Here is a 13,087-nt window from a genome sequence, read left to right on the forward strand (position 1 = left end):
ACATAACTGCCGCTCACTGGAAATTTTCTCTTTTTCGGACCATTCTCTGTAAACCCTAGAGATGGTTGTGCCTGAAAATCCCAGTAGATCAGCAGTTTTTGAAATACTCAGACCAGCCCGTCTGGCACCAACAACCATGCCACATTCAAAATCACTTAAATCCCCTTTCTTCCCCATTCTGATGCTCAGCTTGAACTTCAGCAATTCATCTTCACCACGTCTACATGCCTAAATGGATTGAGTTGCTGCCATGTGATTGGCTGATTAGCAATTTGTGTTACCAAGAAATTGAGCAAGTGTATCTAATAAAGTGGCTGGTGAGTGTACCTTCCTATTTATTTACTAATGCTTCACTAAAATAGTTCATGTTGACTGACAGAGTAAAGTTCCCCCTTAAAGTTATTCACTGTCTTACCGTGGAATACAAATTTTATGATGACGATAATTTAACAGAAAAAAACAGAAAGATAAAAAAAAATCTATTTTCCATTAGAAATATTACATTTTATTATTTTAATTATTTGAAATATTAGTTACCATGGGTGCCATCAAGGTACTGCACAGGTATTAGGCTCCCTCCAACTACTCAGAAACCACCAGTGCTATAATATAATGGGAGACCTACTTATCACAGTAAGGCTGGGCTCACATTTTTCTGCTGCGGTGCTCTAAGGCATGCACGCTACTCTGCGTTGTTTGCACATTCGTTTGCACTGGATTAAGGCATCCCATTCAACTGAGTGGTCTGCCAAGAAAGAGGACATGCAACAGTTTAAGCAATGCAGCACACCACAACTAACGGTAGGACGTTGCTGTGTGTTGCGGTGCATTGCAACACGTGTGCATTGGTGCCGTGTTATGTTTGGGCACTGGGGTGTCATTCAAAATGAGTGGCACTGCAGCATACTAACGGACATAATGCATGTTAATTTACATTGTGGTAAAGTATTTAACTCCAATGCTGCAGATATGTGTGAACCCAGCCAAAAGCATTACCCATGTGTTCCAAATTAGAATATACACAGGGGTTGGACAAAACATGGAAACATTACATGATTTGCAGGTGTGAAAGTAACAATATGTTTGGCGTTGAAAGCGGAAATGATGCAACATTCTTTTCTTCCGCTGTGTGATGAGACACCTAGCTAACAGGTGGGAAGCTTCACTTTCGTCATTCACTGCATGTGCTGCTAGTAATATGGAGTCATGTCAGAGCTTACTGAGCTTCAAAAAGGGCAAGTTGTTGGTGCCACTTAGTTGGTGCCTCTGTTACTGAAGTTACCAGTTTATTTGCCGTGTCGTGAGATACAGTATCAAAGGTAATGGCGGAATATACAGTTTCCAGGAAAATGCCATCTGATAAGCATAAGCGCGGTCGACAGGGTCAACTGACCCAAAGAGGCAAAAGGACATTGTGCAGGATTGCAACCTAGAATAAGAAAACAACTGCTGCAAAAGTGACTGCAGAGCTCAATCTCAGTCTTCCAAAGCCCATGTCCACAAAAACTATGCAGAGGGAACTCCATAAACAAAATATTCACATGCGAGCTAAAATTGCCAAATTGCTAGTGACCGACATTAATGCTCAGAAGAGGAGAGAGTGGTGCAGCACCCATAACTCGTTGGAAAACTAATATGGTCCTATGAATCAAGCTTCACTCTGTTCCCAACCATTGGGGGTGTTTTTATCATTTACCAAGATGATAATGCTTCAGTTCACACAGCTGATGTTGTCAAAATGTGGTTTGACGAGCAAGCAGATGAAGTCTTGTACCTTCCCAGGGTGCCATAGTCATCGGCCTTTAATATCATAAAGCCACAATGGTCAATTTTGGAGAATAAGGTTTAGACTCATGTTCTGCCTCTGACATCTCTGCGAGAACTGGAATGATTTTTGCATGAAAAGTGGAATCAGATTCCATTATCCACCATCAAGACTTAGATTTGTCCATTTCCAGGAGAATTCAAGCTATCTTAGACGCCAAAGGTGGTCCAACACCATGTTAGGTAAGAATTTCATTCTCTTACCTGGTGTTTCCATAATTTTGTCCAATCTAAATGCTAAATGTTTAGCTGTCAACTTCCCCCACACCTTTCTTCCCAGTGATTGGTGGCGTCACACTTTTCTGAATCTTCATGATTAATGGAAGGCATACAGTTGGCCTGCTGGGTACTCTCTGGATAACTGAGGGTGTGAGATACATTCAAGTCCATAATAGTTCTGCTCTTGTGATTTGTGTGATTCTGTGTGATTCACGTGTCTGATCATAATCATCAGTTTACATCTACCATTTTTTCTGAGCACACATTTATGTCTTTACTTAAAGGTCAGCCACCTTTTGGGATTCTCCAGTAGTATCTTGTCTATACTTTCCTGGGATATTCCTCTTAACAACATTTTAGGAACGATGTTATTGAGGATATGCGAGTAGCCGTGACCGCCATACTTCACCAGTCGGTTCTTAGTGTGTATGTCATGGGAAATTACAATCCTGTCTTCATAACCTTGACTGATCAAAGACCTCAATCTGAAAAACAAAACATAAAAAATGCATAAAAGGGGTGCGCTCTATAACAATCCTGGCCTTTGGACAATTTTATTGTAATTTTTTTAAGTTTATAAAATTATGCTTTACAGTTTTTTTATCCTAGGTTCAGTGCGTTTTCCAGTTTGCGCAAATGCACCTCAGTCCATTTAACATGATTTCCTGGGGATCTAGTTCACATCCACATCAAAAACGCATGCAGATGCATTTTTGATGCGCTTCCTGCATAATAACAGGCACCTCCCACTAGCAACATTAAACAACCCCAAAATAAAACAGCAAAATGCATATAAAACACATTAAAAACATGTGAAAACGCATGTAAAAAAATGCAAAATGCACTGAGAAAATGCATCATTTGCAACCTGCATAAGTGTGAACCTAGCCTTAAAGCTGAACTCTAGAAGTAAAACTCATACTTTGCAGTGAGCCTGAAATCCACCACAAGTACAGAGAGAACATGGAAACTTTATGCAGGCACCCATAAATACGGCGCTCTTAATGAAAGTGAAAGTAGCCTCCCTAGCGGTCTGATTACGTCCATATTTCTGTGCTCAAAGCGGTATATTTTTTTGCATAGAAATATGTATTTTCTTTTATTGTAGGGCTGTAATTTTTAGGAATAACTCACTGAAATCTGTCCAAACAAGAGTCTAGTAAACATCCCGGGTATGATAAAATTTGAAACACAAAATCATAAATTATAATTCAATAAATAATCATAAAAAAAAATAATAATATAATAATAATACATTTAATTCAATAATAGAATCAAACCAAAAACACAGAAATTTGACATATAGCGCCAAGTTCGCACATCGCATAGCAAAGTCGCAGAATCGTTTTCAGTGTCTGATGATGAATTTCCCCACAAATCATTATCACTCAATTGTGCAAGTGGTTCTAATTTTGACCTAAAGGGATACATTTGACCTAAAGGGACGCTTTTTGGACGCCATGGACATTTCTCAGTTTCTCGGCAGAAAGAACAGACAAAATGCAGGCAGGGCTCAGGACAAAGCACTCGGGACAAAATGTATGTGAAATGGTTTGATACAGTAATGTTTTACTATGTGATTTTAGTGAATTTAGTGAATGTCACTTTTACAACCTTCAAATTTCCCGCTGGTTCCGTCCCCCGTACGTCCCGACATCGCAGGGAACGGAACGCAGAAGACAGATGCCGGCATCGGCCGGAGGAGATGCCGGCATCTGGGAGCAGGAGGGACATCGCGGGAGCGCAGGACAAGATAAGTGAAGAAGAGATCCCGGAGCAAAGCTGCAAAGTATTCCTGAGTGTAGCTCGGGGTTACCACTTGTGGTGCTGAAACTTTACCCCGAGCTACACTCGGGAATACCGTCAGGGGGGTTAAACTGTATCTGAGCATCACAAACTGAGGAGGCTATTTAATTCATTTTTAATCCAAAGCAAACTCACTTATCCATCCATGTCTCCATGCTTTATTTTGTTGAGAAATCACTCTGAAAAAGACCCTCCTTGCATTTCTAGCTGGAGCCATCTTGAATAAGGGTAGATGATTCATGTAGCATTTACTTCCTGGAATCCATCTGCCATTAGCTCAGGCTTGCAGGCAGGAGGGTGTGCTTAGCTGAGAAAGCCCCTCCTCCAAATAAAAGAAAGAAAATTGCCATGAAGACTCCTGGGATGTATTACATCATTCTGGCCTAGGCCAGAAACCAGGAAGCAACTGAAGAAATGTAAAAAACAAAGTGTGACAGTGCTGACCAATCAGAAGCTCTCTAGCCTGCATTGCAAGGAGAGGATGCCGTGGGGATTTCAAATCCCCGGACCTCTGAAGTGGCTTTTCATCATCTGACAGCGGAGATCAGCAATCTGGTACAGCGGGACAAGGGGAGATTGGGAAGGGGTCCAGTGGATGGCTGTAACTGCTGGAGGCTCAGGGGGAGAGAAAGCCATGGGAGAGGCAGGGGGAGCTCAAGCCGCAACTGCTGATGTCCATAGTTGCATCAGGAGCCAGAGCTGGTGGAACCCTCCATGCAGGGAGCTTTCCCACACCGTGTGAACTCAGGCTCAAAGACACTATGACAAACCTGGGCTCACACAGGAGTGGTGCAGGAAACCAAATTCCCCAAAGAGCATTCCTGTTCAAATCACATGCAATTATTTGTAGTGCAATTTAAGCCCACTAATTTTTATATAGGCTCAAATTGCACCGCAAAGGTATTGGTACTCATACTCTCCAGTAAAAAAAATGGTATCGGTGCAATCCCTACTTTAAAGAGATACAACAAAAGTAGAATGTTTTTTTCAAACAAATTTCCCCTAAGCAGCTCAATGAGTAAAACTAAGAGTTTCCACTTTGACAACATTTCATGGCGATAATCAATATCACCAAGATCATTTTCTAGCTGCTACACATAAAGGAAGCACTTTTCTTTGAAACACTTTCATACATAAGGGCTGTTGTGTTCACAAATACCAGTAACTACGCTACAAGATAACACCAATGGGCAGGAGAACAGAGTATCAATAGGAGTCTTTACCATTAATCAAGTTAATTAGCAGAATAAGTGCCGCTATCGACTGTCATGCAATGTGCAATTGATCAACATCACGGAACTGTCTTCAATTAACTGAAGGGCTCAATACGGCTAAACGGCACACAATCCTGTTGTGTTATTAAGGGTTGCAGCACACATTCATATTAGATCAGTAACTGGATGGGAAGAGCTGCATCCGGCTTTACAATGTATAATATTTGTGGCGGAAAACTATCTGTGTTTGGCTCTGGACTTAGAAGTAACCCAAAAATTTATAGCTACACTCCAGGTAAAGCACTAAATGCATACTGTGTAAAACACATAAAAGGGAGCTGGTTTACCCTTCAAAGGATCTGTATTTCTCCACATCCAGTTCTAAGATTTGCACAGCTCTACCAGACAGCACAACGTTGCCCCGCAGAGCAGGGGATCTGTTCTTTCTCTGCTGCAGCTATGTTACAATTACAGGTTTAGTCTCTTCCCTCAAACTTGTAACTGGACAGTGAAAAGAGAACCAGCAGACCGATGAGATTATTATTATTTATTTATTTCAGGTACTTATATAGCGCCGAGAGATCACCTCTCTGTCTCTCTGCTGTCTCCTCCTACCAGCATTCTCCTTCCACTTCAGCACAACTAATTGGCTCCTTGTGCTACTTATGGTCATGGCCATATTTGATCACCAATATCCCTGCCCTATTCCTTTATATAGCTGATGACAACTTTTATTCAGCTAGTATTACCATCAGGATTAGTCACAGATGCCGGGTTATCACGTTTTTTTTTTTTGGCCATGGGAGTTCATGGAAGGCGGGCATTGTGATTGACGATGAAATTATCTGAGAGAGATATTTTTGGGTTTTTTTTTTTTATAAAGGACTTTTCAAATGTTTAGGTCTCTTTATTTCTAGGTTAGAACTTTTTTTGAGTGGATGAGTTGGGGTATTCATTCCATACTCATTTACATGGAGGGGATAGGAGGCATCTGGTGACCACTTATTACTAAAGGGGGCTTCCAGATTCTGACTGGCTCCCTGTCCACAAACCCCCACAACCACTGAGCAAGGGTTGAGGGGAAGAAGCCCTTATCCTCATAAACATAGGACAAAATGCTTTGCCAAGGGGGTCTCCCTTGGCAAGGACCCCCCACATGTTGATGGCATCTGGCCTGGTATGGTTCAGGAGTACCTGGCCAGCCAGGCTGATGGCTCAGATTAAGGGTCTTCAAGCATATATTTAAAAAAAATCATTGCAACTGGATGAATTGTTTTTTTTTTTGCATTAGTACATGTTCACCAGTATCCACCCCTCATGTTATTAATGACACCTCCTTGTCTATTAACCCAGAAAATGGGCATTTTTAATTTGACAGATTCAGCTCTGATTGATTTCAATAGGTTTCAGGTTCAGCATCTGAACTTCCTTGAGGTTTACCAAATCCTGTTTGAACTGAACCCATATCACTTTGACTCATCACTAGTCTTTAACCATTCCCTTAAACCTAATTACAAACTATCAACCTCAAAATAACCTCTTAAACCAAAGGTTGTTGCTAGACCTAAGACCTGGGGGAATCCAAGGAGAGTAATTACGTGGCACTGCATCAAACAGTGGGTGTTTTCTTTCAAATTGTGTCAACAGTGGCAGGGGCTTAAAGGGCATAGTTAAATAAAACGAATGCCTACTCACAGTATGCACAGCAGCACACATATGCCACTTCTTTGTACCCATAAAATATGTGTGTTATGCCACAAGCGAATGTCTCACAGACTTTATTAATCCTCAACATAGTAACTTGCAGGGGCGGACTGACAACTCATGGGGCCCCCGGGCAATAGGGGATCATGGGGCCCCTGTGTCCTTGCCCAAACCTAAAAAAGCCTATTAAAAAGGTACCAGGGTAATCTCATGGGGCCCCCTACTGACCCCGGGCCCTCGGGCAGTGCCCGAGTTTCCAAATGGTCAGTCCGCCCCTGGTAACTTGTAAAAAATGGGATGTTTCCATTATATATGCTTTTGTTTGCTCTAAAAACAGAGAGAGCTTAGCACCAGCAACTGTTGAGGCAAAGAGGTCTTTGGTCAGAAGCATCAAAATGGACAATATAGTGTATATAGTGCAGGAGTCTGTAATGTGCAGAGTGCAGAGGTCAGGGGTGTGTAAAGCATACAGTGCAGGGATCAGGAGTATGTAACGCACAGAATGTTGGAATTAAGTAACTTTTAGTGTATCCCTCTTGCATGCATTGTCCATGTTATTTGCTGGGAAGGATAGATAGCTTGTACATGTGCATATTGTGTAATATTCTGTATGTCGGCTATTGTTTTCCTAAAAATGGAAGTAGTTTGTATGTGCAACATTTTAGTTTAGTAAAGCAAACATTAACACACTACAGAGTTTTTTTATGCTTCCTTGTTTTTACTGCAAAAAGGATTATAAGACACAAAGCAAAACAATTGGGGGGCCCATCCGGGATTTGAGCTCAGTTGAAGCAGTCCTGTTTTCTGTAGTGTTCTCTGTTGCTTGTGCTAAGAAATATGCTGCGTAAGCTGTTTAGGAAAAACAAGGCTGCAGAGGTTTCTGGTATCCAGGAGGAAGCGTGCAACCTGTCTACCTTGGCCAGAGACAGTCAATGGATGTCTGTTGCAAGGAATCGTGCTAGGCATGCTTCTCCTGTCAACAGAGCTTGGGGTGATGGAGTCTTGGATTTTGCAGATGCGGGCAGTAGCTGTATTGTTGGAGAGATCAATTTGTTTGGAGTGCTTTTTCCTGCGGAGGAGCTTCAATTTATAACAAAGCATTTCCTGCTGTTCTATTTATTTAGACAGCAACTGAGTCTGGTGAGTGTGTACTTGTGGTGGAGGTTCAGCACAATTCAAGTCACCGAAAAAACCCAGAAAATTTAAGATTTATTATTAGAGAAGAGTAGATTCTTCGGACTGTTTATATTTACTTTTTTTTTATTACACACTTTTCACGGGTGTTGTTGATTATAATTGTGGTTATTTTTACCGCTGAAAAACTTTATTTAATTATTTATTTAGTAGCTGTATTTGGTTGGCATTTCCTTTATGCTCTACAGACAGAATCTGAAATGAGAAAAAAAAGCAGAGGTAGAACGAGACTTATTGAAAGAGCAGCTTGCAGTGGCTACTGAGTGTTTTCAAGACACTGCAAGCAAGGCAAGAGATTTAGAAAGTAGAACACTTAAAGTCAAACCTGCTGTGGCTTTGAAGTGTTTTTAAAGCACTGTAGAAAAAGCTGAAGATCTGAATGAGCAGTGTGCAGCTCTCATGAACATGTCTAATGATGCCCTTACAAAGGACAAAGGCCCAAAGCCTGAATGTAGAGGTAGGACATGTGCCACTGTTACTTCTCATAAGCCGGAAACTGGGAATCTGATCAGCTCAAATAGAGATGGCCAAGCTGAACCATATAATAGGATGGCAAGACCTATGATCTCCAGAAGACGAATGTGGACTGACTTACTTCAACTGGAGGTCCAAGAGAGGAAATAGATGGGATTCCTACACCAGCGTTGCTTAAGAGGTGGAAGCAAGTGGCTGGGGACATTAAATGTAGTCACATTATATGTCTTTGTTGTCATAGATTGGGGCAAATTGCTAGAGAGTGCTATGCTGTGAAGACTGACCAACAGCAAGCCAGTGTTCCTAGGACAACACAGAGAGGGATGCAGATTTATTCTTTCCTCTGGAAATCTATGCCTTGCCGTTAGACTGTTACAAGGCAAGAGTGCTCACCCTACAATGGTATTGCAGTCCCAAATGGGCAGAGAGAGAAATGTGAGCAGTGAGCTAAGTGTTTTGGCACAGTTGGAAGAAACATGTAATCTGCCTTGTTTTTTTACTCTTTTAAGGTAATAAACATCAAGAGGTGGAGCAAACCAAGCCAGATAAGATGAGGCTGACCAGACGTTGAGACGAGAACATGAGAAAGATGCAGATGATTTCCTGAAGATGGCTGAATTAAAGTGGACTTTCATCTGAGCCTGAAGGAAAATGTATTTTCGTATGGAATTTTCCTTCCATCTATGTGTCACAGATTGTCAAGGATATTGCTAGATCTGCTTAAAAGGAACATTGCATCTTGTCCAGGGACAAAGTCTGAGCATATGGGGCGGGGCAAAAGGAATTTTTTTCCCTCCCATTTACAATATGGGGGGTTTATTTTGCTCTTTTCTAGACCGAGGGTTATAAAGCTGCGGAGAACTGCTAAATGTCCATTGCTCAAGAGGTGGAATGTGTTGCTATGGCTATTTTAGTGTTTTTGTATAGCACAAATATCTAAAATAACATGTTTCACTTAAAATGTATTGTTTCCAGAAGCTAGCCTTCCCCTATTCATATGCTAATTTACTTATTTGACTGGTTCATGGAGCTCATGCTATAGGAAGTAATGTTGGCAGGAAGTGGGTGTGTGTGTGTGTGGGGGGGGGGGTGCAAAGGATTTGAACACAGTCATGTGCTGAGGACAAAGAGGAGTAGTTTTCACAGGACTTTGAGAAGCAAGTATCTGTCTGTAAAAGAACCTGGATAAAAGGGAGAAGACTCCATCACCATGAAGAACCAAGTTAAGTAACTGGTGTATACACTGTCTGTGCTAATTTGCTGGGAAGTATAGATAGCTTGTGCATGTGCATATTGTATGTATATTTTGTAACACTCATGTATTGTTTTCCTAAAATTTTATTTTTTATGTGCAGCATTTTTTGTTTAGTAAAAAACATTAATATACTACAGGGGTGTTTATGTTTCCTTGCTTTTGCCGCAAAGAACCTTAAAAGACGCAAAGTAAAATTTGGAACTTGTCCTGAATTTGCTCGAAAAAATGTGTTCCTATGGCTATTTTAGTAACTTTTATAGCATAAACACACGGAATAGCATTTTAAGACCATGTATTGTTTTTAGAAGCTAGGCCTCCCCTACTCATGTGCTAATGAACACACTGGACTGGTTCATAGAGCTCAAGCTACAGGAAATGGTATTGGCAAGAAGTAAGGGGAAGGAAAAAGAAAGAAGACTCCATCACCAAGAAGAATCAAGTTAAGTAACTGTTGCGTGTATACCTATCACATACATTGCCCATGCTAATTTGCTGGGAAGGATAGATAGCTTGTGCATGTGTATATTGTATGCATATTTTGTAATACTCTGTATTTGTGTATTGTTTTCCTAAACTTGTAAGTAGATTGTATGTGCAGCATTTTGTTTAGTAAAGCCACAAAGCAGAACGGTTCCCTGTCAGCACTGCCCACTCCTCTACTTAGTGTATGCCACCATAGCAAGCGTTGTGCTATGTGGCAGATGTGCAGGCCTGCTCCCTCCTCACAGGATTTGTTTGACAACAGCAAGAGCCAATGACTCCTGCTGCTCTCAGTGAAGCCTGTGAATGTGGAAGAGAGAAGAGTAGGGTTTCCAGAGGGGACAGCTCTGGAGAGTGGTGTCAAGTAAGTGTTTGGGGGGTGGAGGGCGCACAGCTAGTGGTAAAAAAATTTTATACCTTAATGCAGGGAATGCATTTTTTACATTTTAACATGTTTTAACTTTAAAACCAATTTAACTGTAATATTATAAAATTGAAAATAATAATAATTATTATTATATACAGGATTTATATAGTGCCAACAATTTGCTCAGCACTTTACAAAATAAAGGGAGACAATTCAATACAAGAGGGTTAGGAGGGCCCTTCTCCTTGGAGCTTACAATCTAAGAGGGAGGGGCTAGTGGTACAAAAGGTAATAACTGTTGGGGATGGACTGGTAGAAGGAATAGAAGATTCCATTATTAGCTGAAGGCAGAATAGACTTCCCTGAAGGTTATTAGAGATCGCCTAAAAGTGGGTAGGCGATAGTCAGATAGATTGGGGTAGAGAGTTCCAGAGGATAGGGGATGGACATACAATTACCTGATATAGCCTCAAAATCTCACAACCAAATTCACATTGTTCAAAAATATATGCCAAAATTTCAATAGCATGACCTAATTATCTGTGTTCCTCTTGTTGCAAATGGATGAAGGAATTGTATTATTGTGAGTGAAGGTGAGGACTTAGGGGTCTCAACATCACTAGTTCATCAGCAAAAATTTAAGTTAGAAATCGGACAAAAATGGCTATACCATCGTATAGCTTGTGATGCAACCTAAAGCCTCCCAACTGATCATGGCATAATTGTGGCACAAAAGAAAAAGCATATACAGTATTTGCAATAAAAATTAACTGTTATACTGCTCCTCATACCGAATCGATTCTCAGCAGCTTGCAGTCCTAAAATAATCATTTTTCTAGTTCAGCTCTTCCTTAGCAGTAGCTGGTAGCTGTGCAGTTAATCAGAAAAGAATCCTTAGGGAAGGGCAGGCAGACATTCTGCAGTTCTCTATGTAAAGAGTGTCATTGCTAGAAATACTTTAATCCCAGTTCACACTTGTGCCTCTCTGGTGCTGTTAAAGCAGAAGTCTAGTATTTTTAATTACCCTACACTCATAGGAGTAACGACAATTTATGGGACCCCATTACAAGCCCCCCGCCCTTCCCCCATGACATTTCTCTGTGACACCTGGAAGTGTCAATTGAAAAAAATAATCAAATTTATTTTGTCATAAAGCATGCTTAATTCAAGGGCAGGTAGCAGGGTAGCTGTCATCATAGTCAGTACACTATAAGCAGGGGCGGACTCACCATTTGGAAACTGGGGCACTGCCCAAGGGCCTGGGGTCAGTAGGGGGCCCCATGAGATGCCCCTGGTACCTTTTTCATAGGCTTTTTTGAGTATGGGCAAGGACACAGGGGCCCCATGATCCCCTATTGCCCGGGGGCCCCATGAGTTGTCAGTCTGCCCCTGACTATAAGGGATGAGTTCCGGGGATAGAAGTTGTCAGAAAAGAGCAAAAGTGCAGGGAACGCGCTTTAAGTTTACTTTGTAGTTCACTGGCATTTTTCAACATCAGCAGAACTTTTTTTGAGTATAAGAGCTTAGAGGTTTGGGGTAAATTTTAAGCCCTTCCAACCCAACCAGCAAATGCTGAAATTTCTTGTTTAATAATCAGTAGGAAAAGTGTGTTGTTTGAATTTTATTATATAATTGCCCATGTTTCTCTGTACAGTTGTTCTGTTTTGCAGAATGATAAAGTTCGAATGTCTTTTTAGTTTTAAGCTGAGGATACACTCTTAGACATTTGAGCACACCGATTTTCTATGCTTAAAGTGATTGTAACCTCTAAAATGACAAATGAACTCGGTATAGTGAACTCAGTGTAGAGTTATTCACCCTGAGGTCTTTACAGAGGACAAGGGGGCGCTCTTTACGTCTGGAGGAAAAGAAATGTAATCTCCAAACACGGAAAGGTTTCTTCAGTAAGAGCTGTGAAAATGTGGAATAGACTCCCTCAAGAGTTGGTTCTGGCCAGCTCAGTGGATTCTTTCCTAGATATACAGATATCATTTATAGGTAAAATTGATCCAGGGAATATCCGATTGCCTTTTCGGGGGGGTCAGGAAGGAATTTTTTTCCCTGCAGGAGCAAATTGGATCATGCTTTGCTGGGTTTTTTTTGCCATCCTCTGGATCAACTGTGGGTATAGGATTATAACTTTTTTTTTTTAATGGTTGGACTGGATGGACTTTTGTCTTTTTTCAGCCAGACTAACTATGTAACTATGAACAAAGCATATCCCTCTATAGTGTGTACTTGCCTCGATCCAAAGCACCAAGTGTGATTTCTGTCTGCTATCTGCACAAGTCATTTCTGACAGGTTATGATGTGCATGTTTTCCCTATGAGACTGTATAGGGTGTATAGGGATGGGGGGGGGGGGGGTGCCCATCCATTCCACTCAGATTTCAGATCACACTCAGCTACCTGCTGTGCAGTGTGCCTGCCTTCTGACGATTAGAAATGCTGTGCCAACTGTACACTTTGAACGGCTGTGGATAAGAGAGGGCCGCAGATAAACAGGTTCAGCTTATGTAGGAGAATTTGTTTAATCTCTGTGTATCACCTG

General features: G+C 41.2%; 1 protein-coding gene across 1 annotated transcript in view; it reads right to left on the reverse strand.

Annotated features, from left to right (window-relative positions):
• Window positions 1–482: 482 nt before the first annotated feature.
• PTER (phosphotriesterase related) overlaps window positions 483–13,087 on the reverse strand; it is a 42,687-nt gene continuing 30,082 nt past the window's right edge. Inside the window, exon 5 of the mRNA XM_089666225.1 lies at window positions 483–2,528. Within this exon, the coding sequence (XP_089522351.1) occupies window positions 2,318–2,528 (211 nt within the window). The 3' untranslated portion in view covers window positions 483–2,317. The remainder of the gene's footprint in view (window positions 2,529–13,087) is intronic.

Source organism: Staurois parvus, unplaced genomic scaffold (assembly GCF_062004578.1).
Source record: "Staurois parvus isolate SC_StPar_1 unplaced genomic scaffold, SC_StPar_1.0 ptg000051l, whole genome shotgun sequence".
Classification (NCBI taxonomy): Eukaryota; Metazoa; Chordata; class Amphibia; order Anura; family Ranidae; genus Staurois; species Staurois parvus.